This window comes from Camellia sinensis, chromosome 1 (genome assembly GCF_055761805.1).
Source record: "Camellia sinensis isolate YWXY chromosome 1, ASM5576180v1, whole genome shotgun sequence".
Classification (NCBI taxonomy): domain Eukaryota; kingdom Viridiplantae; phylum Streptophyta; class Magnoliopsida; order Ericales; family Theaceae; genus Camellia; species Camellia sinensis.
Window position 1 is genome coordinate 12096602 of NC_138961.1, and position 25540 is coordinate 12122141.

At 33.0% G+C, this 25540-nt stretch overlaps 3 protein-coding genes across 3 annotated transcripts; 1 reads left to right on the top strand and 2 right to left on the bottom strand.

Annotated features, from left to right (window-relative positions):
* The first annotated feature begins 4277 nt into the window (after positions 1 to 4277).
* On the top strand, positions 4278 to 6476 carry LOC114287678 (mitochondrial acidic protein MAM33). Its single transcript, XM_028231108.2, has 3 exons — positions 4278 to 4527; positions 5147 to 5475; positions 6079 to 6476. The coding sequence occupies exons 1-3, from the start codon at positions 4366 to 4368 to the stop codon at positions 6257 to 6259; spliced, it is 672 nt and encodes a 223-aa protein (XP_028086909.2). The 5' UTR covers positions 4278 to 4365; the 3' UTR covers positions 6260 to 6476.
* Positions 6477 to 9269: 2793 nt separating this feature from the next.
* LOC114287677 (uncharacterized) lies at positions 9270 to 12421 on the bottom strand. The gene has a single exon (XM_028231107.2). The coding sequence runs from the start codon at positions 10623 to 10625 to the stop codon at positions 9468 to 9470; it is 1158 nt and encodes a 385-aa protein (XP_028086908.2). The 5' UTR covers positions 10626 to 12421; the 3' UTR covers positions 9270 to 9467.
* A 176-nt stretch (positions 12422 to 12597) lies between these two features.
* LOC114287676 (dnaJ protein homolog) lies at positions 12598 to 16785 on the bottom strand. Its single transcript, XM_028231106.2, has 7 exons — positions 16558 to 16785; positions 16242 to 16411; positions 15424 to 15592; positions 15178 to 15319; positions 14605 to 14881; positions 14324 to 14522; positions 12598 to 13127 (listed from the first exon to the last, which is right to left on the bottom strand). The coding sequence occupies exons 2-7, from the start codon at positions 16389 to 16391 to the stop codon at positions 12805 to 12807; spliced, it is 1260 nt and encodes a 419-aa protein (XP_028086907.2). The 5' UTR covers positions 16392 to 16411; positions 16558 to 16785; the 3' UTR covers positions 12598 to 12804.
* Positions 16786 to 25540: the final 8755 nt, after the last annotated feature.

Below are 25540 nucleotides of genomic sequence, written 5' to 3' on the forward strand. Positions count from 1 at the left end.
GGGGTTAAAGATCCAAACCCAAAAATTTGAGTTGGAGCACTCATCAAACTTCTCGGTGTACCGCTTACAAAGTCTGATGGGATAAGAGATGTGCCTCCAATAGCATTTACCACCTGTGATAATTCAAGTAAAAAAGCACATGTTACAAAATATTTGTAAATGAAAACAAACAATTGATATAAAGTCGTCTTATGAACACATACCGGTGCATACATACTATTTTGCATGCCAATCATATAAGGATAATACGATGTATAAGCTTGAGCTTGAGCTTCAAATTGAAGCACCTTGGCAGCCTATATTTGTTCAAGAGTTTGTAAAAATGTACTTGAAAAGAGTTTGTTAAAAAAATAAAAAACAAGTTCAATTCAATATACAATTTACCTTTGTTTTTGTTTGTTTTTTTGCTGTTGTCTTGAACCGATTCACTATTTGATCTACTTAGCAACCTTTCGTTTCATAACTGGACGACCTCTTCGCCGAACAACCATTGAATGATTGTTCCTAGACACCCCAGTCCTTGCTTGATTATTGATTTCTAATCTTCTCTTCACAGGAGTACGAATTTTCTTATTCATTGCAAAATGACGAGAGTCGGTGGGAATCAAACCATGATTATGCTCAAGGTTAACTGTGGTTAACATATATCTCCCATTTTTTTGTAGACTACCTCATACCCTTGCATTGCAACCAATTTTTGTGGACAAAGATGGCTTCAAAGGGTTCACTTCTAAGTTTTTTTTTCTCTCCCCACTCGAGAACATTCAATTGCAAAGTTTTTTAATTGGCTATCATCTCCAAAATGTTGTGCTCTATGAGCTATAGAAAAGCCAACATGCTTAGCATTTTTGGCATAAAATGTATACATTTCTTCTTTTGAGCTAAAACATATACCCTTCTTAGGTTCTTCAACTTGTTCACCCTCATTTACTGAAGGATTGTCACCACCATTTGAATCAACCTCCATTCTATGAGAATCAAAAATGAAATTCAAATAGAATGATTTTAGAATGATTATTTATAAAATTATTGGACTTGTGTTTTGTGGATAAGTCCCAGTTTTCAAAAAAAATTATAACTGTTATGTTATTGCCTTCATAAAAAAATTATAAGATTATTTTATAACACTACTAGATTATAGCAACTTTATCTAATAAATTATTCCAACACTATTTCATTTCAGTTATTGCCTTCATACACTATAACTGTTATGTTCAAACTACAACTGTTATGACATGTTCAAACACTATAACTATTATGTTCAACCTATAACTGTTATGTTCAAATTAGTCTTCATGTTCAAACACTATTACATGTTCACTCTCATAAATTTAAATTTAAACTTTGAAACTGTTATGTTCAAATTTACATTGTGATAATTTAAATTTATGGTATAACTAAATTATAGCAACTTCAATTCCTCACATAGTCATGGTATATCACAGAACACATATTAAACACTATTAAAAAGTTCATAATAAGTTCATTACATTTATGAAACTGAAAAATAATTTCAGCTCATAATAAGTTCATAAACTAGTTCACAATAATTATTTTACATTTCTGAAACTGAAAAATAATTTTAGCTGATAATAATTTCAGCTGAAAAATTTTCTGGGGAAATTATTTTTAGCCATCTGCCACCATAAATTTGAGTGCAGAGTTAAAAATAACAAAAATGTTTCTGACCCTCACATATTTATAAGATTATATACAGACATTTCACAGAGATTGATCAATGTATGTAGATAGAGAGAGGGGGAGAATGAGGGGTTTTGGAGTAACGTTACTTGAGAAAATGTTATCGGAATGCGATCGAAGATTAGTAGAGCAAGAGATAGAGAGTTATGGCTGGAGAGCTATGGCCGTCGACGGAAGAGAGCAATGGCGGAAGTAGGATGGAAGAGGGAAGAGGGATAGGGGTGGGGAAGAAGAAAATATCAGGTTAGGGCTTCCCGTTTTTTGTTTTGTCTTTGTTTTCAGCCTATGTATATATATATTTTTTGTCTTACAGGTGCGTGCATCACACCTTCCTCACAGTGCAATTGTTCTTCACATGGCTTCAAGCAAATGACACCTCAGAGGGGGTCCTGGGGATGGTTTTTGGAGGGGGTCCATATCACTTTTGTTTTTTATTAGACTTGTATTATTAAGTTATATATATTATTATTTTTTTAATAATTTATATGATCAAATTAATTAAAACTATTAAAACAATCAAATTAAAGTATAAATTACCAAATTAACAAATTATGACAATATTATATGTAAAAAGTTGAGTTACGAAGATATTATCGGTCACTATCAAATTCAATTTTTAACAATTTATGTTTTGTGTATTTTAAAAAAAATGTAATTTACAAGGATAATATGGGTCGTCAAATTTTTTTTTAGTGGAACAATATTGATTTTAATGGATTAAAATTGAATTTAACAATATTTTTTTTGGATCGGATAGTTTGAGTCAGGTTTATAGACTGAGTCAGGTTTCAAACTTTTGTCCACAGCCCAAATGATCTTTTATGGGATGGGACGAGCTGGGCAATCAAACAAACTGGAACAAGTTGAACAGATTAGGTAATATTGAAATTTTTTCTTGCGTACCATGTGATGACCTGTACCCATAAGGCACTTGTTAGTACTTATCTACATAAAACCATTTGCAACTCAGCAACTTTTGTTTAAATTTGATGAAAACAGATGCATTTTGTTGCTCCAACCTTTTCACCAAATAAGTATCAAATCTAAAATTTCTTAGATCTTTCATCAAATTGAGGATGGATTTGTTTTTCATCAAATCACTATTCATAACCGTTAAAATTGCAGGTTATTTTCACCACCGAATGATCGGCCGGATGTCCAGCCTATTGTCCCTCAGGATAACCACCTCCTTGCAAAAATTTGTGAAAAAATTACACTGGCCGATCGATCGACTGGACATCCGTCCTATCGACCGGCATTTTGATGAAAGTTCAAAATCTTTCGTTGAAGTACATGATATCAAATAAATTTTTTATTCAAAGTTAATAACAAAATACAATGTTAGAGATGCTCTAAGAATGTTAATCATTTCTTTATTTTCTATTTACAAGTGTAACCTTAGCCGCTTCCCCATGATTCCATACCTCCCTCCTTGGCCCCTTTCCGATTGCCTTCACTCACTACTTAGCTCATTTCTTGTTGCCTCTCAATCTCTCTTCCAACCCCTTATCATCTTATTATAAATTCTCTGTCAATTTCCTTTTTTTTTCGTGACTTTTTCTTTGAAAAAATAATTCTCTAAAATAAGAAAGACATTTTAAAATTAAAATTTAACAAAAAATATATAAAATACTATTAGAGATACTCATTTTTAAATGAGTGTTTAACGCATTAAGAGATTATTTGGAATGATTTAAATAAGTATACTTTTTAATTTTTTACAAAAAATGTACGATATGATAGAGATGTAATATGACCTAAATAAGAGTTAATGTGATCCAAATAAAATAAAAATATAAAAAGATATACTAAAATAATGTACCCCCAAAAGCCCCTAAGTTAGATTAAATTTATAATTTTGTAATAAAAATATAAAAAGATCCAATTTTTTTTTTATCAATTTTCTTAATGAAAGTTATATGTTATAACAAAATGATATAAAATTTTATTTTATGTTAAAATCAAGAGAAATTCTAATATGCACATATTTGAAAGGGGTATATCATATGTATTCTTAATTATGTCATTTTTTTTTTTAGTTATGATTAATTTTTTTTAATTATGACATTATTTTAGTTATGACTCATGAGATTTTTAGTTATACTTTATATTATGTTTTGTTATGATATTTTTTTTAATTATAACTTAAAAAATATGAAATTATATTGTTTTATTATTTAGTTATAAAATGCATTTGGTACAGCCATAGTGTTTCCCTAAAAAGAAACCAAGTTCCAATATAAAATGAAAGTACATTTAGAAAATGATAAATTATAAATACATTTTTTGAGATTTACTTAAAATATGAATTATCCCTATAGTTCTAAAAATTATATCTCGCCTTTTGAAATTTATAATTTCATAACAAATGACCTATTTTATCAATAATAATCAAATCAATTAACCGTTTTTAATGATATCAAAAATATATTTCAATTAATAATTCATCTAATTTTATTATTTTATAAGAGAGTAACTATGGATTTTATTTTTATAATTAATTTTGTTAAATAAATCTTTTTTACAAACAAATATTTATAATTTTTAAAATTATAAACAACAATTCGTAAGTATATATGAGGTGTATTTGTAATTCATTGAAAAAAAAAAAAAAAAAACGAAGTGATAGCGATTCGAATCGCAGACAAACCAAACGAAGCAAAAATGTGGAGACAGGCATTGGCAGGAGCCAGAGGCGCTCTGCAACAGTGGTGCATGTTATCATCCCGGCGGTCGTCGACGAGCGTGTCCTCCGCCGTCAACTCTATGTTGCTCCGTCACCTCAAAGAACACTACCTTGAACTCTCCAAAATGACTCCTCCCCCTGTAAATCTCTCTCTCTCTCTCTCTCTCTCTCTCTGTAATTATGTGTGTTTTTGTATATCTATGAATATATGTAGGTCTTCTGCTTGATTTATCTCGGGTTTAGTTTATCAAATCACTCACTGTTATGCATATCTCATTTTGCTGAATTTGTGGAGGGTTTTAGTATCTAACTTTGAATTCGTTTTATTTTGGGCGTTTCTGGCTGCGTTGCTTAGGGTTTTTATTGTTTTGTCTCAAATCTAAATACATTTTATGTTTACGGCCTGTTTGGATTGTGGGTCTAGTGAGAAAAGAAAAGAATGATCAAGGAGGTAAGAAATGACGAGAAACAGAAGTCTTTAAGATTTGGTGAAGAACCAAAATTGCTAGATAGTGAAGAATCACAATAATTTATTTTATTTTCAAACTTAGGTGAGAAACTACAATAATTTACTTTCGTTTCTCATCTTACAATCCAAATGGTTTCTTAGGGATTTACTGGGGTTTTAATGTCTTTGTCTGAATATAGATACATTTTATGTTTGTGGTTTTAGTGGGATTGTCAACATTTAGGTGCATTTTTTCTTGTTTAGGGTTTTAGTGGTTTGATCTTAATTTTGCTACAATTTGTGTTTTATAGAAGGTGAGCCCTCCTTCATCGTTTACAATTGTGGAAGGAGCACTTGACAGAAGTGGTCCTGTTCTAAAACGGACTTATGGTGATGAGGAGATCAGTCTCCGGGTAATGCAGTTGGCTAACATTATTAGTGGAGATGATGATGGTGAAGACGGTATTAACCAGTTGTTCCTTCACGTGGATATCTCGAAGCCTGGACAGAAGGAGTCTCTGCATTTTCTGTGCGGGTTGTACCCTGATGCATTGGGGATTCACTCTGTTTCAATGAGGCCCAAGCTTGAAACTTCTGGGTTTCTTGTAGTTCCGACCAAATACAATGGCCCTGTTTTCCAGTAAGTCTAGTACTGCATTTATGAGGGTTTTATTTTTCTTTGTTGATTGATTAACTATGAGCTAGTAGCTTTGCGATAGAAACAATGTTGTAGTTATTTGTTGTTTATATCCAACATATTCTAAACATGTTCATAGATGCATAGCATGAGTAGATACGAAACTATCAGTGGAATCCAATTTAGACAACATCATTCATGGAAGTAACTACAAAGAATGTTGTGCAATACAAAATTATGGTTCAATCAAGATTGACTCAATGACATCAGTATGTGGGGTTTGGGCCTTCTTGTAAGTGATATATGGTTTTAAGGGAAAATTAAAGGTTAAGGAATTTGGAATTGAGGTTATAAACTAGCTAGGATAAAATGCAATTAATCTAGTTGTCTGATTCAGAATGGTACTTTTTATTTAATTTCTTGACCTTTTTGACATATCTATTGTGTCATTGTATGGTATCAAAGCTGGAAATTTTTCTAAGAATCAAAACATCTAATAACTTTCATGTTTAAACTCCATAGTTTTTTTGTATTTTGTTTTTTCCTTGTGATAAAATCTGTGTAATTGTCCAAAATGAAGTTACACATTTGTTTATTCACATACAGAGATCTTGACGAAGGGATGAGAGATGCACTGCATAGTTATATCGAAGAGCGAGGTATAAATGAGAACCTCTTTCCTTTTCTTCAAGCTTGGCTTTATGTGAAGGATAACCGGAATCTAATGCGTTGGTTCAGAGCAGTAGGCACATTGATTAAAGAGCGCAAGCAAGCTTCAGATGCTTAATGTGTTTTATGTTATTCTATGAAATGATTCAATTGGCATGCAGAATGAGATGTTGTTGTTCCCAAGTCAGTCCTGCATTTGCTAGAAGGTTAAGATGGGTTTCGAGCTTTATATGAGCTTTAGCTTTTTACACAATTTTAATTTTGGGAATGATATTCACACTTCACTTTTAACTCACTTCTTTGTTTTTTTTTAATTTATGTGCTTATCTTGAAAAGCTGTGTATTCTAGAAAAGTAAATGATGGTTATGCATATTTTCTTTAGTATGAAAAGATTTTGAACTAGCCTGGAACAAATTGTTGATGATCAATCCTTTGTTTAGCTTGGAAAAAAACATGTTTGCATGCTTGTCTTCACCCAAAAAAAAAAACATGTTTGCACGGCAAGGAGACCGGTGTAAATTTGGGCACAAGACGGAAATAACCATGTTATGTATCAGAAAAAAAAACATGTTTGCATTGGGCACAAGATGGAAATAACCATGTTATGTATCACAAAAAAAAAAACATGTTTGCATGGCAATGAGGCCGGTGTAAATTTGGGCACAAGATGGAAATAACCATGTTATGTATCAGAAAAATTAGCTAAAGAAGTGTTTAAAATTAGAAATATACGAACCAGATTCACTCTAGATGTGACTCCATAGCAAGTTTAAATCTGAGCACTTTTGAGATAGTTTTTTAGGGTAAATAGGTAGTGTTTCTAGACTTAAATCACTCATGCCCAAAATAAAGAAATTATAATTTACCAAGTACGGAAATATTTTCTTGCAAAGCTTTGCTTCCACTGCCCTTTCTGTTATTTCAAACACCAAAGAAAATGCTTAGTTCTTATGCGAGTAAAACTTGAATTATGTGCCCTAGCGGTATAACAAGTAGAAAATCTTCCAACAAATTGTCCATATATATATATATATATTCTTTCAAATTTTAGGAGAATAGAGAAAAGCCCCATTGATAACCATTTACTCTTAAATTCATTAGACCAAGATTCTTGTATCTCCAAAATCTCTCCGTCCTAAATACATGAGAAGTTATATGACAGGTCTAATAACTTACTAATCAGTGACTGCGCGGCAACATGACCATTTTTCCCCTCCTAAAAAATAGGGTAAATTACACTTTGCATCCCTGTATTTTATATAAAATTTTACTTTAGTCCCTACATATCAAATTGTAACATTTAACCCCTTACACTTTTGGTCAAGTGCCACATTGGCTCTTTTGTTAATAGTGAGGGTACCTTTTAGCAGGTAACATGTCACAATTTTAATGTGTAGGGATTAAAGTGAAATTTTGGGTAATTTATCCTAAAAAAAATCATGATCACATCATCACATGATCTCACATTTTTTACACTCTTTTTTTCTTCCATAAAACTAGTTTTTAATCATCTCCTCAAAACTCCTCTGTATGTGATTTGCACCTATGCATAGATTGGATTTGTGTGTTTTTTTTTTATCTCCTTTAAAAAAAATTATTCTCATATGATTTTTTTTTAATGAAGATTGTTTTGAGAATTTCAAAAATATATGATTTTTGTGTGTTTATTTCATCAAATTAATTTTTCTATTTAAAAAATAATAAATTCAAAACATAACTAAACATACTAATTACTTTTTATTTATTTTAATTTTTTTATTAAATATATTTAATATTAGTCTCATTTTAAAGGTATATTTTCAATGATATTTTAATTTTATAAAATTAAAATTTTATATTAAAAATTATATATATTATGAAAATAAAATGAAAAAGATTAAAATAGTTTTTTTAAATTTTTTATTAGGGGAGAGAGAGAGAGAGAGAGAGAGAACATCTGAGGGTAAATTATACTATGCACCCCTGCACTTTTCACAAAATCTCACTTTGGTCCCTACATATCAAAATTGCGACACTTAACTCCCTAAATGGTAACTTATGTTAGCCTTACTGTTAACAAAATGGCCAATGTGAGATTTGACCAAAAGTGCAAGGGGTTAAGTGTCACAATTTGATGTGTAGGTACTAAAGTGAAATTTTGTGTAAATTACAGGGGTGCAAAGTGTAATATACCCCAAAAAATAAGGAAAATGTGTTAGAAAATGTGTAACCTTACCTCTTGTTGGCTAACCACTAACACTATGTTTCGAAATTCAAGAGAAAAAAGAAAAGAAATAATTACTTAAGTTATAAGAGAAAAGAAAAGAAAAGAAAAGAAAAGAAAAGAAATAATTGTGGTTTATCTTCTTCTTATTTGGATAAGTAAGAAATAAAAGAAAAGAAAAGAAATGATTGTGATTTCTTTCATTTTTGTTTAGTTAGATTTCATAAGAGAAAATAAAAGAAACTGTTTTATATTATATTACTATAATAACCTTTTTATATTTTGTCAATCATTTTATTTCTTTTATTTTTACGGGAACAAAATTAGTATTATGAAAATATAAGAATCTGTCGGTTTCTTTTCTCTCCCAATTTCTCTATTTTTTGGAAGATAGAAAATGAGTTTTATAAGATAAATGGGTTTATCTCTATTTTACTCTATTTCTTTCTATTCTTCTCCACTTAAGTTATTCAAACAAATAAAAGAAATATATCTCTCTCAATTTCTTTTCTTTTCTTTTCTCCCCCAAACCACTCAATCCAAATGGAAGAGTCCTTGTGAAATTCACGAATTTGACCCAAATTTGTCCACAATTCGTGGATCCGCTCTCAAATACACAATCCACTAGTCTTTAAAAGATGTATCAAAATAAAAATATATGAGATATGTAAAATATATTTTGACATTTTGTTTTCCTTGTCATTTATAGAATAGAAAGGCAAACAGGGCCTAAGATAAGAAACCAACTGAAAGCTACTTGCCAAACATGGCCAGTCGATAAGAAAATTCAAGGTTTACACTAAAATAAAGATGTCGAATGTTGTATGAAAACAGAAAACAAAACTCAATTCACCTTTTATAAACCTTTCGTTGCTCCAAAACTTACCAAATAGAACCAAACTTATCACTTCAAAATGCATCATATTTCTCCAATCCAAGTCCTTTCTATTCTTCAATTTCAATTAACTTCAACGGTCTTCTTATTACACTCCAACCCAAGTCATAGAAACTTCAATTTCTATCACAACCATCACCAAATAATTGAAAAGAATATCAATAACAGTAGACAGCAATCAACGATATAAAGAAGAAAAAAAAAAATGCAATAAAAAATGATCAAATTTAGCAACAAATTGGGCATATAATCAGCCCATTCTCATTACACTCCAAGCAATTTTCCGGCGACCCACCATCGTCGTTGCCGGAAAACACCTTATGACTTCCATTGCATCTAAAACACACTACGAACCGAAACCCGACACACCCTTCACACGGGCCTTCTGATCGGTCCATCGGAAGGCCCTCGAAGAGCGGCCGGAGCTTCCCTTGCTCGTGCATGGTCAGTACTTTCTCAGCTCCACCAATGTACCTCCCTTTGATAAATAGTCTCGGAGGGACTACTTTCTCTCCCATTATCCTCCATAGCTCTTCTCTGAATTCGGAGTGCATCGACACATCTCTTTCGAAGAAGAGAACCCGAAAGCTCTCAAGTAGGAATCGGATGCTATTACAGTCCTCGAATGTCTTTCGAATCCCTCTGAGGCCTGTGGTGTAGAAAATTACCGATTCTGAACCTCCCGGAGGACACTTTTCTTCGAAATCAGACAGCGGATTCCTGTTTTCTTCTATTTCAAACAGGGGATCTCTGTTTTCTTCGATTTTTCGGGCTTTCAATGGCGGTTCTTCTTGGGTGTTTTCGCGATTCATTTCTTCAATTCTGGCTCTTCTCTCTGCTTCTTCCGCCTTTATTATCATTACTACCTGCTCAAATGCCGCGAGGAGGTTCGGGTCGAAGAGGCTGCCAGAGTTCAATTCCGGCCGCCGGAAATTGTTGACATCAATTTCCGACAAAGGGGTTTGTATGGAATTACAATTTCTTGATTCTGGCAATTCATGGGGTTCTGAATTTCGATTTTGTGGCTTCAATGAACTCGAAATCTCTATCGGAGCAACTGGGTTTTCAGACTCTGTTTTTGGCCTAATGTTTTCTTTGTTGTCGATATCGTTTTCCAAGTCCACTTCATCATCTGTGAGGTCTCTCATGAGCTCTGAAACATCGATAATCTCTGGCTCTTGAACTGTTACAGTGCTCTGATTGATGTTCTCTTTGTCTTCTTCTTCGCAAACCATCTGGGTATGGACTTTGGGATTTGATTTAATCGGCAAATAATCGACGAACCCATCTGATGCATTGAGGTGAAGAACTCGGTCTGTCTTCAAATACCCAATTGGCTTAATGGACTTCAATTTCTTTAGTAACTTTCCCTTCATTCCCTTCATTTTTGACTCAAGTTCAGTTCACAAAAATTGATATGGGTATCAAGATAAGCAGTGAAGAAGACTAGGGAGCTTTCAGCTCGACTAAGGAGGTTTAGAGAGAGAGAGAGAGAGAGAGAGAGAGAGAGAGAGTAGGGGGGCAAAGTCTGTGACTTGATTGTTTTCTACTTTTGGTATTTCACGGAGAAAGAGAGATAGATACATTACAGAGATCGATAGAGACTCGATGTCAATCTTAACGGTCCGAAAGTTGGGATGACATTTTAAAATTTGAAATTGATTAGGTGGGAGGAGGTGTATTGAGAGCCGTGGAACACATGATGGGCTGTGTTTGGATCTCTGACTCCGTTGCTTTTCATCCCATTTTTGTCCGACTTTTGCTTCTTTTTATGGGAGTGTTTGGTGTGGATTATTGGACTGATTATAGTTTATTTTAATTTGAGAATTTATACGAGATTGTTTGATGCAGTTTCTGCTTATAACTTTTTAAATATTAATAACTTAAATAAGTTGATAAAGCCTCCGTTTGGGAAGTAGGTTGACTTTTTGACTATTTGAGCTTGGGCTCAAAAGCTTTGTTTGGGAAAGACTTTTTGATTTTTTTGACTTTTTTTTGTAAGAGAAGAGTGTAATGATTATGGGTTGAATGTGATGTTTTGTCTGTTGTGGCTCAAATAGCCTATTCTGTCTTTTGTGGCTCAAATAGCTAAAAGAGTCCAAATGAGCTCTTCCCAAACGACACCAAAAGCTTATTATTTTGAAGCTGGAAATGGAGTGTTTTTGATTTTTACTTTTTGATTACTAACTTTTAGCTTATATTAAGCTGTACTAAATAGCACCTATAATATGTTGCCTTGCCACTTGTACATGTGGCCGTGGGAAGGTAAATTTTTAGTTAAAAAATTAAAAAATTATCATACATTCTCAATATATATTTTTTTAAATAAAAATTCAAAAAATTACTTTAAAAAGTTAATTTTCAAAACATAAATTTTATTTATTTTTTTTTTTAAAAGAAGATATAAATGTGAGATAATGAGTGGATATTATATTTGTTTTTCAAGATTCATTTTCTATTTTCAGAGCTGATAGATAGCTCTATTACAGCTGTCTAAAAGCAGCTCAATACTATTTTAGAACTCTTATTTTAGAGCTTTAAAACATTTTTCTTTTATTTTTTATGGTGTCTTATTTTGTTATATATATATTTTTTATTTTTATAACACCAAGTGTAATAAAGAAATTGCCACAGTAACTACTCATCGCTATGGATTTGATTACATAGCTCCAGCACACGTGTAGAGCATGTATTGGTTGACAAAGTGTGCCGCCAACGGTCATTATTCATTATTAGGGAGGGCTCATGGTCTCTTGCAATCGAGTGTCCATAATTTCACCCTAACTTTACTACCTTTCCTAATTTTTAAACATCTTTTTTAAGAAATAATCAATGCAAAAATTAGTAGTTAAATTAGCATAGAGAGGCCTTGATCTACTCATGCCAAAAAATTACTAACGTGCATACTATAAGCAAGTAATGATATTATCATAAATATCATAACTAAATTCTTTTCTTCAATCATAATTAAAAAAAAAAAAAAAATTATAACCAAACACCATATTATATTTAATTAAAATATTTTAAAAAGAGTCATAACTAATACCATAATAAATTACAATCAAGTCTAAATCAAAATAATAATAAGTCATAATTAAGACATAATCCACACCTCAAAAGAGATATATTATAGAATTTCCCTAAAAAGATTACATGCTGATGCTAGCATGGGGTAAACTTTTTTGAGCTGTTCAAGCATATCCTGCTACTATCTATATACTTTTTGGCTCTGATCTTAAACTTCTCAGACTGTTTTTGCATAGAACAGAAGGATTTGTGAAGATGCCTCAAAAGTTAAAAGAAAGGGAATTATATGATTCATGTGAAAGAAAGCACAAGACGACCACACATTGTCAATAGCAATAATGATTACCTTTATCCATTCATTCCACAGCCGGTCCAAGATTAAACCTTACATTGATTATCAGTTTGTGTGTCCAATAAGAAAATTCCAAAACCAGAAATAAGCATATAACAGAAAAACATTCCTAAGAATGTTATTGTCTTGCTAAATCTATAAAACAAACACAACTCTGACCTCCAACCGCATCCTCAAACAAACACTCATTGCTGAGCACACTGGACTCTCTGGGCACCACCACCGTGCATATCATCATCTTCCTCGTATGCCTCTTGGGCAGCTTGTTGCTTCCGACGCATCTCCTCCTCAATGTTAATGTCGTGCAGTGTAGTCTCCTCGCATTCATCCAACTCCATTTCGCTCATCTGCAATGTAGGCCTTGGAGGCAACACACCTTCAAGAGCCTTGCACTGCTCCGGTGCTAGGGACTCTGGGAAATCCACTGTGAAATGAATATACAATTTCCCTTTCATGAAGGGCCTCTGGTACATTGGCATTCCCTCGTCATTTATTGCCTTGAATTGATCTGTCAGTTTCACCAAACAAGATCAGTGCATTGCTGTTATAGGAGTAAATTTAGAAATAAATTCACATTAGCTGTGTAAAAAGTATAAAATTAATGGCACATACCATTTAGTGAAAAACAACCAAAAAGAGCACAAAAGACTGACAAAAAAGGTCAAAAAAGGAGGAGAAAAGGGGGGATTGGGATAAATATGCAAGGGTAGAAAAACATGTGGGTCCCAACTTTTTTATATCCCTTGTTTCGTCACAAGATATGAAATCTGGTATAACCAAACACAATAAAAGTAGCACCACAGTATATATTATATCCTCCGAAAATATATTATATCCTTCAAAAAGTATATGATATGGATCAACCTTCATCGTAAAAAATACTCTCCTCTTATCCATGTTGTATCCTACACTAACCAAACAAAATAAAAGTGACTCCACAGTCTACATAATCTATCTCATACACTAAGGCCTCGTTTGGAAATATGCTAATTTAGTAACTTTTTAGCTATTTGACTAAAATATAAGCTAAAAAAACTACTATGTTTGGGATGATTTTTTGGCTTTTTACGAAAAGATGTGCAAAAAATAAAAAAAAAAGAAAATCTTTGACTTTTTGATATGGATTGTTGACTTTTTGGCTAATTTAGTAACTTTTTGACTTTTTGGCTAAAAAGGAGGGTTCCCAAACGAGGCCTAAGCATATTGTGGGTGTTTGGGAAGTGGGTTTTTTTTTTTAGGTTTTTTGAGTTGTAGGATTTTTTAGTTGTAGGATATTATTAGAGAATTTTTTTTTTTTGTGTTTGGGAAGACAGTTGGGTTTTTTTGTGGTTGGATGTGATGTTTGTGAGAGAAAATGATTATGGGATTTGATGTGATATTTTGTTTAGATTTGTTTTTTTTGATTTTGTAACTAATTTGTCTTTTAGTGAAAAAAAACAAAAAAAAAACCTAAAAACTAACTTCACAAACACCCCCATATATCCCATCCCATATTCCAAAGTATTATATTTCTTCCTCAACCCCTCATATCCAACCCAGAAAATCAAACAGGGCCAACAAAGTGATGGTTTACAGCATAAGCGATTAAGGAATAATCCAGAATCAAATTAACTAAATTGTGGAGCAGCACAAGTGAAGTTGTGTCTAGTAGATTTCTAGAGAATTATGACATGGTATAGGAAGATACAAATTTGATGAACTTACCAGGTTTCACAACTTCTCCAGGTTGGGATTTAATGAGAAGCTGCCTATTATCAAGATGAGTCAGAATAAACTGGAAGCCACAGAGTGCCTCGGTAAGTGTTAAGGTGTGTTCAACAAATAGATCATCACCCTTTCGCTTAAACTTAGGATGCTCCTTCTGTTGTAGAACAAAGACTATATCCCCTGTAACTGTGTCGGGCTGCAAAAACACGAATTGGTTTAAAACCGGTCAAAACATGATTCATATGGGCAACAACTCTGAAAAAGATGATTTGGCTTACCGCTTCATCAGCCTCTCCCGGGAATGTGATTTTCTGTCCGTTTTGCATTCCCTTCTCTACATGGACTTCCAACACTTTCTTCTCCCCTACAACCTTTTCACCCTTGCATTGCGGGCAGCGATCCTTGTCACTGATGGTTTCACCAGTACCCTTGCACTCGTTGCAAGGATGCTGCATCTGCTGGATCATAGATGGGCCAAGATGTCTGATAGAGACTTTCATTCCAGATCCTTGACACCCAGCACATTTCATGGAAGCACCCGACTTTGATCCTTTACTGCAAATGATCGATAGGTCTCCATGTTAGGGCAATGAAATATAGTTTACTCAACGTGTGGCACAATGGGCCTGTTTGGCGCAACTTATTATAAGCTAAAAGCTGATAATTAAAAAGCAGAGCCAAAAACAACCCTTCAGCTTCCAAATAATCAGTTTTACACTATTTCCACCTAATAACTGTAAGCAAAAGTTGCACCAAATAGCCCAACACAAAATCTCAAAGTAAAATAAAATAAAATAAAAACTGAGTAGCTCATATAAGTTGCACTAAACAGCCCCAATGCAAGCACTCACCCCTTGCACTTGGAGCAGATTACATTCCGTGAGAGGGATAGCTTCTTGGATGTCCCATTGTAAAGGTCCTCAAGAGAAACCTTGAGGGGATGAATCACATCCTCTCCTCTTCTTTGCCTACGGCCTCTGCTGCTACCACCACCTGGGCATAAAAGAATTACATCCCAATGTATCAAAATAGTTTGTATATTTTTCACATTGATGGAAGTTTCAACTTCAAAAGTGCATAAGGTGATGCATCCTTACCACCAAATGGGCTACCACCGCCAAAGAAAGATTGGAAGATGTCAAATGGATCGTGTCCACCTCCTCCACCACCCATTCCTTCCTTGAGAGCATCCTCACCATACTGGTCATAAATTTCACGCTTCTCTGGGTCACTCAAAACCTCATAAGCTTGCGCCAGCTCTTTAAACTAAAAACACAATTGAAATTCCACAAAATGAATGCACCGAATACTTCCAAACGCAGCATAATTATTATCTTAGAAAATTCAATCAACCAAAATCATTTCAATTTGAGCTTGGGGAACTATTTAGTAAAAGAATTTCCAAACTACTCAGCTAACCTTGAGTCTACTCATGAAAAATCATCAATAACTTCAGAAATGAGAAAAAAAGGCACAACAAATTATGCAAAGAGTCATTCTATACTAATTTGTACTAGTTTCAGAGTTTGCAATGAGAAGGGGGAATTGGGTATTGCTGAAGTACTCATAACAAATTCACAGCGCACAAATAATTGAAGTTTTCTTTGTTCAACCCACAGATACACAAATTCCAGTGAAACATACCTGCCAATGCTATTTCAGGTTTGAAAGATGAAAAAGTAAAGGGTTAATTCACTCATCCCCCAAACTATTATCATATTCTTGTAAACTATCAATTTCTTCTGTATAGTCCTAAAGTTTAGGAAATTTTACAATATAAAAAACCTAAATTGTATAATCAAACACCCATTAAATTGTTGACCAGCTCAAATACACAGACACAGATCTAGGAACATATACATATATATAGATCCAAAGAGCATATCTTTGAGAAATCTAAACAGAAATTGAGTACCTTCTCAGGATCACCACCCTTATCAGGGTGGTTTTTGATGGCGGCTTTACGATAGGCCTTCTTCAGATCATCCTGTGAAGCGTTCTTCGAAACCCCAAGAATTTCATAGTACTTTGTGTTGTCGCTCTTCTTAGGTGCTCTCCCAAACATCTTCGATGGTTAATATCAATCTACCAAAAAAAAAAAAAAAAAAAAAACCCAAAGCAAAGCACAAAACGAGATCGATCAAACCCTAAGACATCAAGATTGTTAAAGATCGATACAAAATATATATTTTTTATGCATATATTTATAGATTTAGAGAGAGAAAACTTACCGACGATGGAAACCCTAGAGAGAGGTCAGAGGACTTGGTGTTCCAAAAAGAGGGCTTTCTATGGTGCCAGATTTGAGTTATATTCGAGAATTTTTATTTTATTTTATTGAAATGGAAATATTGAAGAAGTACAATAAATTACTTGTTCTTAAAAACAAAAAAATAAAAAAAAATAAAATAAAAAATACTAAAAAATATAATAAATTACATTAAGTGGCTGTTTTAGATGAGGTAAATAAATATATATTTTTGATATTTTATGAGATAATGTGAAAAAAATAAAGAGGTGATATGATTTGAAAAAAAATTAAGATAAAAAAATGTACTACAATAGATCAGGTAAAACAAGCCCTAAGCTTATTTTTGTTGCCATTACTAGTGGCTCACAAAATATGAAAAAAAAATAAATAAAATTGAGAATTGTTTTGTTGTTTTTTTGGTTCAACGGTTTAGAGTGTCCGAACTAATTTATATGCTGACAATGATAGAGAAGTCTAATTTTAAAATTTTAAAGAGAGTTTTAATGATGTGACAAGAGGGAAAAAAAAACAAAAACAAAAGAAAAATGAGTGGTAGCTCGAAATCACTGTGGCCTGAATGTCTCGACTGCCCAAAACGACGTCGTTTTGGGCTGTCTTTTTTTTTTTTTTTTTCTCTTTTTCTTCTTTATTTCTTTCCTTTTCATTCTTTACCCTTCATTCTTTTGAACACAGAGACAGAGAGGGAAGAGGAGAGGAGGGAGAGGGAGGGAGAGAGAGAGAAGAGAAGAGGAAGAGAGAAGAGAAGGAAGATCGGTGATGGCGCGGTGATGGCGGTCGGTGATCTGAAGCTGTTGAAGTTGATGATGATGTTGAAGATGATGAAGATGATGATGATGTTCAAAATCTGAAGCTGTTCAAAAAAAAATTTGATCTGGATGATGGCGGTGCAAAAAATTTGTTTTGTATATTTATTTATTTTTTACTTGTTCTGGATCTGAAAAAAAATAAATAAAAAAAAGTTGTTGATGATGATGAATCCGAAAAAAAGTTGTTCTGTTCTGTATATTTTTTTTGTTGAACCAACAAGAAGAAATTTTTTTATTTATTTGCAGAACCAAATTTTTGTTGTTGATCTGCAGAACCAGATTTTTTTTTTTTTTTTTTTGGTTGATGTTGATCTGGATGTTGATAAACACAGCTCTAGACGGAGGAGCTGAACCTGACATCCACATCTAGAGATGTTGATCTGGATGTTGATCTTCAGATGTGGATCTGGATGTTGATCTGGATGTTGATCTTCAGATCAAAGACCAAATTGTTCATCTTATTCTTCTCTTTTATTTATTTCTTCATTGATGTTGATCTGGATGTTGATCTTCATTGATGTTGATCTGGATGTTCATCTTCTTCTCTAGACCAAATTATGCAGATCAACATCTAGAAATAATTTATTTCATCTTCAGAAAAAACACGGAAAAAAAAGGACACCAAACGACGTCGTTTTAGTGTCGAACCAAATTCGAGCCTCCGAATTTAGAGCTATGAATCGGAACTGAAAACAAAAACAAAAATATAGGCATACATATCACATCACATGTAAGTCCCACTCCATACCCATCAGTAGAATTCTCTTTAAAGTTCCAAAATTAAAACTCTAAATCTTTACTCTTTATATGCATATGGATTAATCCCTTCTCATTAAAAGCAGGTCATTCATCTATCTAAAAAAAAGACAAGTCATTCATGATGGGATTAAAGAATTCATAAGAAATTACCTTCCCATAGCCTAAGCTCGAAAATCAAATCCTTTGTAATTATGTAAAGAATATACCCACCAATCCCTTAAGACAACCCACTACTACAAAAATAGTTAAAGATTATACTTTGATAAAAAAAATATCTCACTTTTATTGGAAGTGTAATTAAAAAAATTAGATTGATATTTTAATCACACTTTATTTGATTGAGTGTGATAATATTTATTTTTTATGTCACTTTTCAATTAATTGTGATTATATATATTTTTTAATCACACATTCTAATTAAAGTGTGATTATATATACACTATTACTTTTTAATCACACTTTTTAAATAAGTGTGATTGTATAAAATATTTCAATTTGATTTTTATATAAAATATATAATTCCTAAATTCGTGCCTCTACTCTACCCATGAATGACAGAGGACAACTCTTTCCATTCCCAACAAGAGTGAGGCCTTGTTTGTCATAACCTAAAAAAGTCAAAAGTCACTATCCTATTTAAGTCACATCATCTTATTTAAGTCACATCACTTCTCTATCACATCACTTCAAACCCAACCTATACCCAACTCATATTTCATAAAAAGTCAAAAAGTGCATTTATTTAGATTATCTCAAACCACCCCTGAATTTCGCAAACTATCTTTCACTCTTCTCTCTCCAAACCCTAACCCTACATCCTTTGATCGGCGGCGACTACAAGTAGCGGCGAGCGGCGAGCAACAGTGGCCTACAGCGGCGGTGAGTGACTTAGGCATATTCACCCCCCCCAAAAAAGAGCGACTGAGGTGTATCCTTTCTTTACTCTTCTCTTTTCTTCTCTTCTTCTATTATAATATTCTAAGTTTTGTTGAAATCAGCCCTTCCAAATCGATTTTTCTCTGCCTTACTAAAGTTACATTCAATATATTTTATTTTAGTTCTAGTAATTTCACATTCTGTATATTTAGATATATTGAAATTTTCTTTTGTATTAATCATCTCATGTTTTTTTTTATATCCGAGCTTGCACCATTTTGAAATTGTTCTTTTTTGGGGCTTTACATAATATTTAATATTTTAACTTGAGTTTATATGCAGGCATTGTTGTTTTTCATCTAGGGTTTTGGTTATTCATGTTGGACAATCTTCACTGTATTTAAGAAATAAATTATGTTTGTGTACTTAACAACAAATAGAATACAGAAGCAATAAAGAAAATGAGAGAGTTTGTTTGACTATAAAAATCAAACCAGAAAATAAAATAAAATAAATAAAACATACTTTTATTTTGTTACAAAAACAAAATCAAAATCTGAAAAAAAAAACAGAAAAAGTAAATTAATTACTTACCAAATTAATTTGTTGAACAAATTTTCTCATCAAGTACAGTGTTTAATACTGTGTCCTTCAGACAGATTTGTCCTCTCTATGGTGCTTTCAAATTGTGAGCATCTATCTCCCAAGATAAAATGATCAACAGTGAATAGTAGCAGCACTATATACTATTCACACAACGAACACACTTTGTGTATACACTCTTTTGCATAGAAAATTAATTACACTCTTTCTTACAGAAAATTAATGTAATTAATGCAGCAAAATGCAGAGATGAATGACAGTAGATAAGAACGAAAATTAGTGTCAAAAATCCAAATGAGAGACTGCCTATTTATATAGGAAAATGGTGGCTATTTGGTTTGAATCCAACATGTATGATACCTGTTCGGTTTAAATTAAACAGATACAAATATGTTTGAATTTAAATTAAACAGGTAAGGGAGAGAACTGAATCTGTTCGGACAGTTTCAAAATTTGTACAGAAAGGTGCAAATTTTCCAACCAAAATTTGAATTTCAATTTCCGACCAGAATTTGAAATAAAAAATGAACAAATTTTATTTTTAAATAAATAAAATAAATTCAAATGTTTTTGGCCCAAAAAGATAAGTATTAGGCCGGACAAGCCCAACCCAACCTTACACCACGCACCTGCGCCCAAGGCCAGCCCAGCCCAAGCCAACTCTACTGACTGGACGGACGGTGGCGGCGGCGCACGCGTGCGTTTATTTTGGGTCCAATAGGTCTAGCCCACTTTACCCATAACCTCTATCTCTACAAAACTTGGGTGCTCCTTGGGGTCTACCCCAAGTTCCAAACTCAACCTTTATAAACCCACTCAAAGTTTGCCCACCAAATCAATGTGGGACAAGCTTTAAACCAAACCTTTAGGAAATTTCACCAAAAACACAATTTCTATAGAGCTCTCATTGGCTTCAATTTTCCATTCACCCGATAATAGTTTTGAGCAACCAAATATACCACGTGAATCACAATGCGGCATAAAACACGTTACCACTTAGACCCGCCAACTTTGGCGTATGGGTTCCAACTAAAAAATAGACCAAAGTTAAGGAAAAATCATATATTTCCAAAACCATATCTAACAATCCCCCACATGAATGGAATTTGATGACAACAGAAATGCAACAATATGCAGAATTTGTTGAAAAAGTATAAATCGAAAATATCTCGCATCAGGATAGGTAGCTTTCAGCCTTGAACCTTCCCTAGTGATAACCTATCGGACTTACTAGCTAACCAATGGATGTGATGCCTTGAATTGTTCAGTCGTTTGTGTAAGCCATGACAATAGACTTCACACAAAATATCTTTTGACACATCGTGGTTCTCATAGTTGTGTTCATTTTGGCCTTGAACGCTCCTAGTTATTCATGAGTGCTTTTAGAGAATCTAGCCTCTTCATTCTCATAGAACTGGCCCCAGTTCGACACTCATATAGGTGATTCTTATTATGAGTATCTCTTATACTCGTCTTGATCCTTATGCCTAAATCAAGATATAAGTAATCATTAAAAGCAAAACTTATCCTTAAACCCCTACATACAAAACATGTTGCAGATATCACTCTCACCATAGGAATGGGTAAGGAATTTTAATCCCTTGGTGATTTCTGGCAAGCTACACATAACTTAGTTGTCCCTTTGAACTTAGTTCTTGGGATCTCTAGTCATTTAAGTAGGGTTACCATTATGATGACTCATATATAATAGGCTTTAATCCCATCTCCTTTGATAAGCTATACACTTACTCTTTAGTCAAACCTTTTGTTAACGGATTTGCAATATTCTCTTTAGATTTTATATAATTTATTAAGATTATTCCATTTGAGTGCAATTGCCTTACGGTATTATGTCAACGATGGATATGTTGTGACTTGCCATTATACATATAATTTTGTGCCCTACCTATTGCAGATTGACTATCACAATGAATGCAAATAGCTGGCACAGGTTTAGGATACATTGGTATGTCTTCTAAGAAGTGGTGAAACCATTCTGCTTCTTCTCCTGCTTTGTCTAAAGCAATGAACTTAGATTCCATTGTGGATCATATGATGCATGTTTGTTTCGTGGATTTTGAATCTTTAGTATTTGATATCCAATTTGCATCACAATAGCCTTTGAGTACTACTGGATATCGAGTAAAGTTCAAACTATGATCATGGGTAAATCTTAGATATCTATGAACCCGAATGATAGTTTTTCAATGGTCTCCTCCGGGATTACTAGTGTACCTACTCAATTTACTGACAGTATAAGCTATATCAAGACGAGTACAATTCATTAGGTACATTAGACTTCCAATGATTTGGAAGTATTTTAGCTAAGACACCGCATCACCTTTATTTTTCGATAAATAAAGACTGATGTCGACAGGTGTTCTAGCTACATTCATATCATCCTTGATAAATTTACCAAGAATTTTCTCAAAATAATGTGATTGAGATAATGCAAATCTGTTAGATGTTTTAGTAATTTTCATTCCTAATATTACATCTGCAACCCCCATATCTTTCATATCAAATCTTTTGTTCAATATTTACTTAGTTGATTTGATCATGTTTTGACTGCTTCCAATGATAAGCATGCCATTCACATAAAGACAAACTATGACATATCCTTAGTCAGTGTTTTTAATATAGACGCACTTGTCACATTTGTTTATCCTAAACCTATTAGTAAGTATAGCATGATCAAATTTTTCATGCCATTGCTTAGGTGCTTGTTTTAATCCATAAAGAGATTTTACAAGTCGACAAACTTTTTTTTCTTGCCCTGGCACTACAACCCCTTTGGGTTGCTTCATATAGATCTCTTCATTTAGATCACCATTTAAGAAAGCTGTCTTAACATCCATTTGATGTATTTCTAAATTATACAACGCTGTAATAGCAATAAGCATGTGAATGGATGTTATTCTTGTTACAGGAGAATATGCGTCAAAATAGTCCAGACATTCCTTTTGTTTGTAATCTTTTACCACAAGTCTTGCTTTATATTTGTCTATTGAACTATCTACTTTCATGTTTCTCTTGAATATCCACTTATATCCAAGAGGTTTAGAACTAGGTAGAAGATCCACTAATTCCCAAGTATGATTTTGCATAATGGATTCAATTTCATTATTAATAGCCTTTTTTCACAAAGCTACTCCAGGACCTATCATTGCTTCCTTAAAGTTTTGAGGTTCATTTTCTAATAGGTATGTCAGAAAATCTAGACCAAAGGATTTTGATGTTCTTGCTCTCTTACTTTGTCTTGGTTCATCATTAGTTAAATCCAGCTGGTCGAGACCATTATTAGTTTTTTGTGTTTGATTATCATTAGTCTCTTGACTTTGTGTACAATCATAAATTCTTTTATGTGAACTTAATTCCCGTTCTTTCTTGTAAGGAAATATATGTTAAAAAAACACAGTATTTCTTGACTTTATAATAGTGTTCACATTTATTCATGTATTTTTTATTTATAAGTCAGAAACCGATATGCACTACTATTCTGAGCATAACCAATAAACACACAATCCATTGTTTTTGGTTCTATCTTTGTCTTTTTCAGAATAGGAATTTCAACTTTTGCCAAACACCCCTACACTTTTAAGTATTTATAGGAAGGTGATCGACCTTTCCATAATTCATAATGAGTGCTATTGGTTTTCTTGTGGGATATTCTATTAAGAACATAATTAGTAGACAATATTGCTTCTCCCCACAAGTTCTGTGGTAAGCCTGAACTTAGTAACATGACATTCATCATTTCTTTAAGGGTTCTATTATTTCTTTCAGCAATTCTATTTTGCTGTACAGAATAAGGTGTTGTAGTTTGGTGAATAATGCCATGTTGTGCACAAAATTCATTTAATGGTGTATCATATTCACCACCATTATCACTTCTAACCATTTTAATAGTTTTACCAAATTGATTTTTAACTTCAGTTTTGTAGAGTTTAAACATTTCTAAAGTTTCATCTTTACTTCTAAGTAAGTATAAATAACAATATCTTGTGCAATCATCGATAAATGTTATGAAATACTTCTTGTCTCCTCTAGTTTGAACAAATTTAAGATCACACACATCAATATGAATTAATTCTAGAGGTTTGGTTTTTCTTTCAACCGATTTAAATGGAGTCTTAGTTAGTTTCGCTTTTACACAAATCTCACATTTGTGATTAGGATCAATTTCAAACTTTGGTATATAATCCAAACCAATTAATCTACGCAAAGCATCAAAATTTACATATTCTAATCTACCATGCCATAAATTTGACTCAAGAATATAAGCAAAAGATGTGTTATTCTTATTAATAACAAGTTTTGGTACAACCGTTATTACATTCAACTTGAAGAGACTATCACTCATGTATCCCTTACCAACATACATACCACTTTCTGTTAATACAAATTTATCAGACTCAAATACAAGCCTAAAACCATTTTTACTTAATAAAGAACCAGAAACTAAATTCTTCCGGATTTCTAGTTCATGCAGTACGTTGTTGAGGGTAAGTTCTTTCCTTGATGTCATCTTTAAGATCATCTTTCCTTGTCTAGCCACAGTAGAAGTAGAAGAATTTCCCATGAAAAGTTGTTTACCATTTGCAGCCTCATTGTAAGTAGTGAACATCTTCTTGTCTGCGTAAATGTGTTGAGTTGCCCCAGTGTCAACCCACAATTCCTTGGGATTTCCAACCAAATTAACCTCAGACACCACAACAGAGAGATTGATGTCATTTACTCTGTCAGAGATGTAATCAAGTTCTGTCACATTGGCTTGATTGGTGGTCTTCTTGCTTGTACTTCCGCGATCTTTCTTAGGGCGGTGGCAATCAGAAGCTCGATGTCCAGTCTTGCCACAGTTATAGTATTTTCTTTTGAACTTCTTATTGCCATTATTGTCGCCTTGTTTAGGACCATCTCCAGCAAACTTCCTCTTTTTGTTATGTGGTTTGTGCACTTGTTCAATCACATTAGCTTTGGACTTAATGAGATTTTTACCATTCCTCTTTTTAGCCTTCCGGTTATCTTCCTCAATTCTTAGTTTTACAATCAATTCATCTATGGTCATCTCCTTGCGTTTATATTTTAAATAATTTTTAAAATCATTCCAAGCCGGTGGTAACTTTTCTACTAAAGCAGTGACTTGGAAAGACTCGCTAAGAGACATACCTTCAGAATGAATATCATGCAAAATTAATTGAAAATTTTGAACTTGAGAAATTACTGTTTGGTAGCCTACCATAACGAAATCCAGAAATTTACCGACAACAAATTTCTTTGTACCGGCATCCTCTGTCTTGTATTTTTTCTTCAAAGAATCTCACAATTCTTTTGTTGTTTTTAGAGGGCTGTAAACATTATATAACATGTTGTCAAGGCCATTGAGGATGTACTTTCTGCATAGGAAATCAGAATGTTTCCAAGCATCTACAGCGGTAACAACTTGCCGATCACTTTCATCCTCTCTAAGTACTGGAGCCTCTTCACGGAGACACTGGGCCAAATTTAGAATTGTAAGATAAAATAGCATTTTCTGCTACCATCTCTTAAACTTAGTGCCATTAAATTTTTCCGGTACTTCTCTATGATTTATCGAAACTTGAACATGGTTCTGGAAAGGGACCAGAGTCGTTGTAACGATCGAATTTAGAGTATTACTTTCAACCGCCATAATATCTAAAAACCAAAACAATTTTATAATACAGAAAATAAATTATAAAACCAAAACAAAAATTAATTTTCTAGTTACTAAAACCAGAAAATAAATTATAATACAAAATAATTTTATTTTCCTTGTTACTAAAACTAGAAAAATAAAATACCATAATAATTTTCTGCATCACAAATTAATATTCTGCAATTGTTAATGACACTAGTATATTACTACCAGTTGTCAAA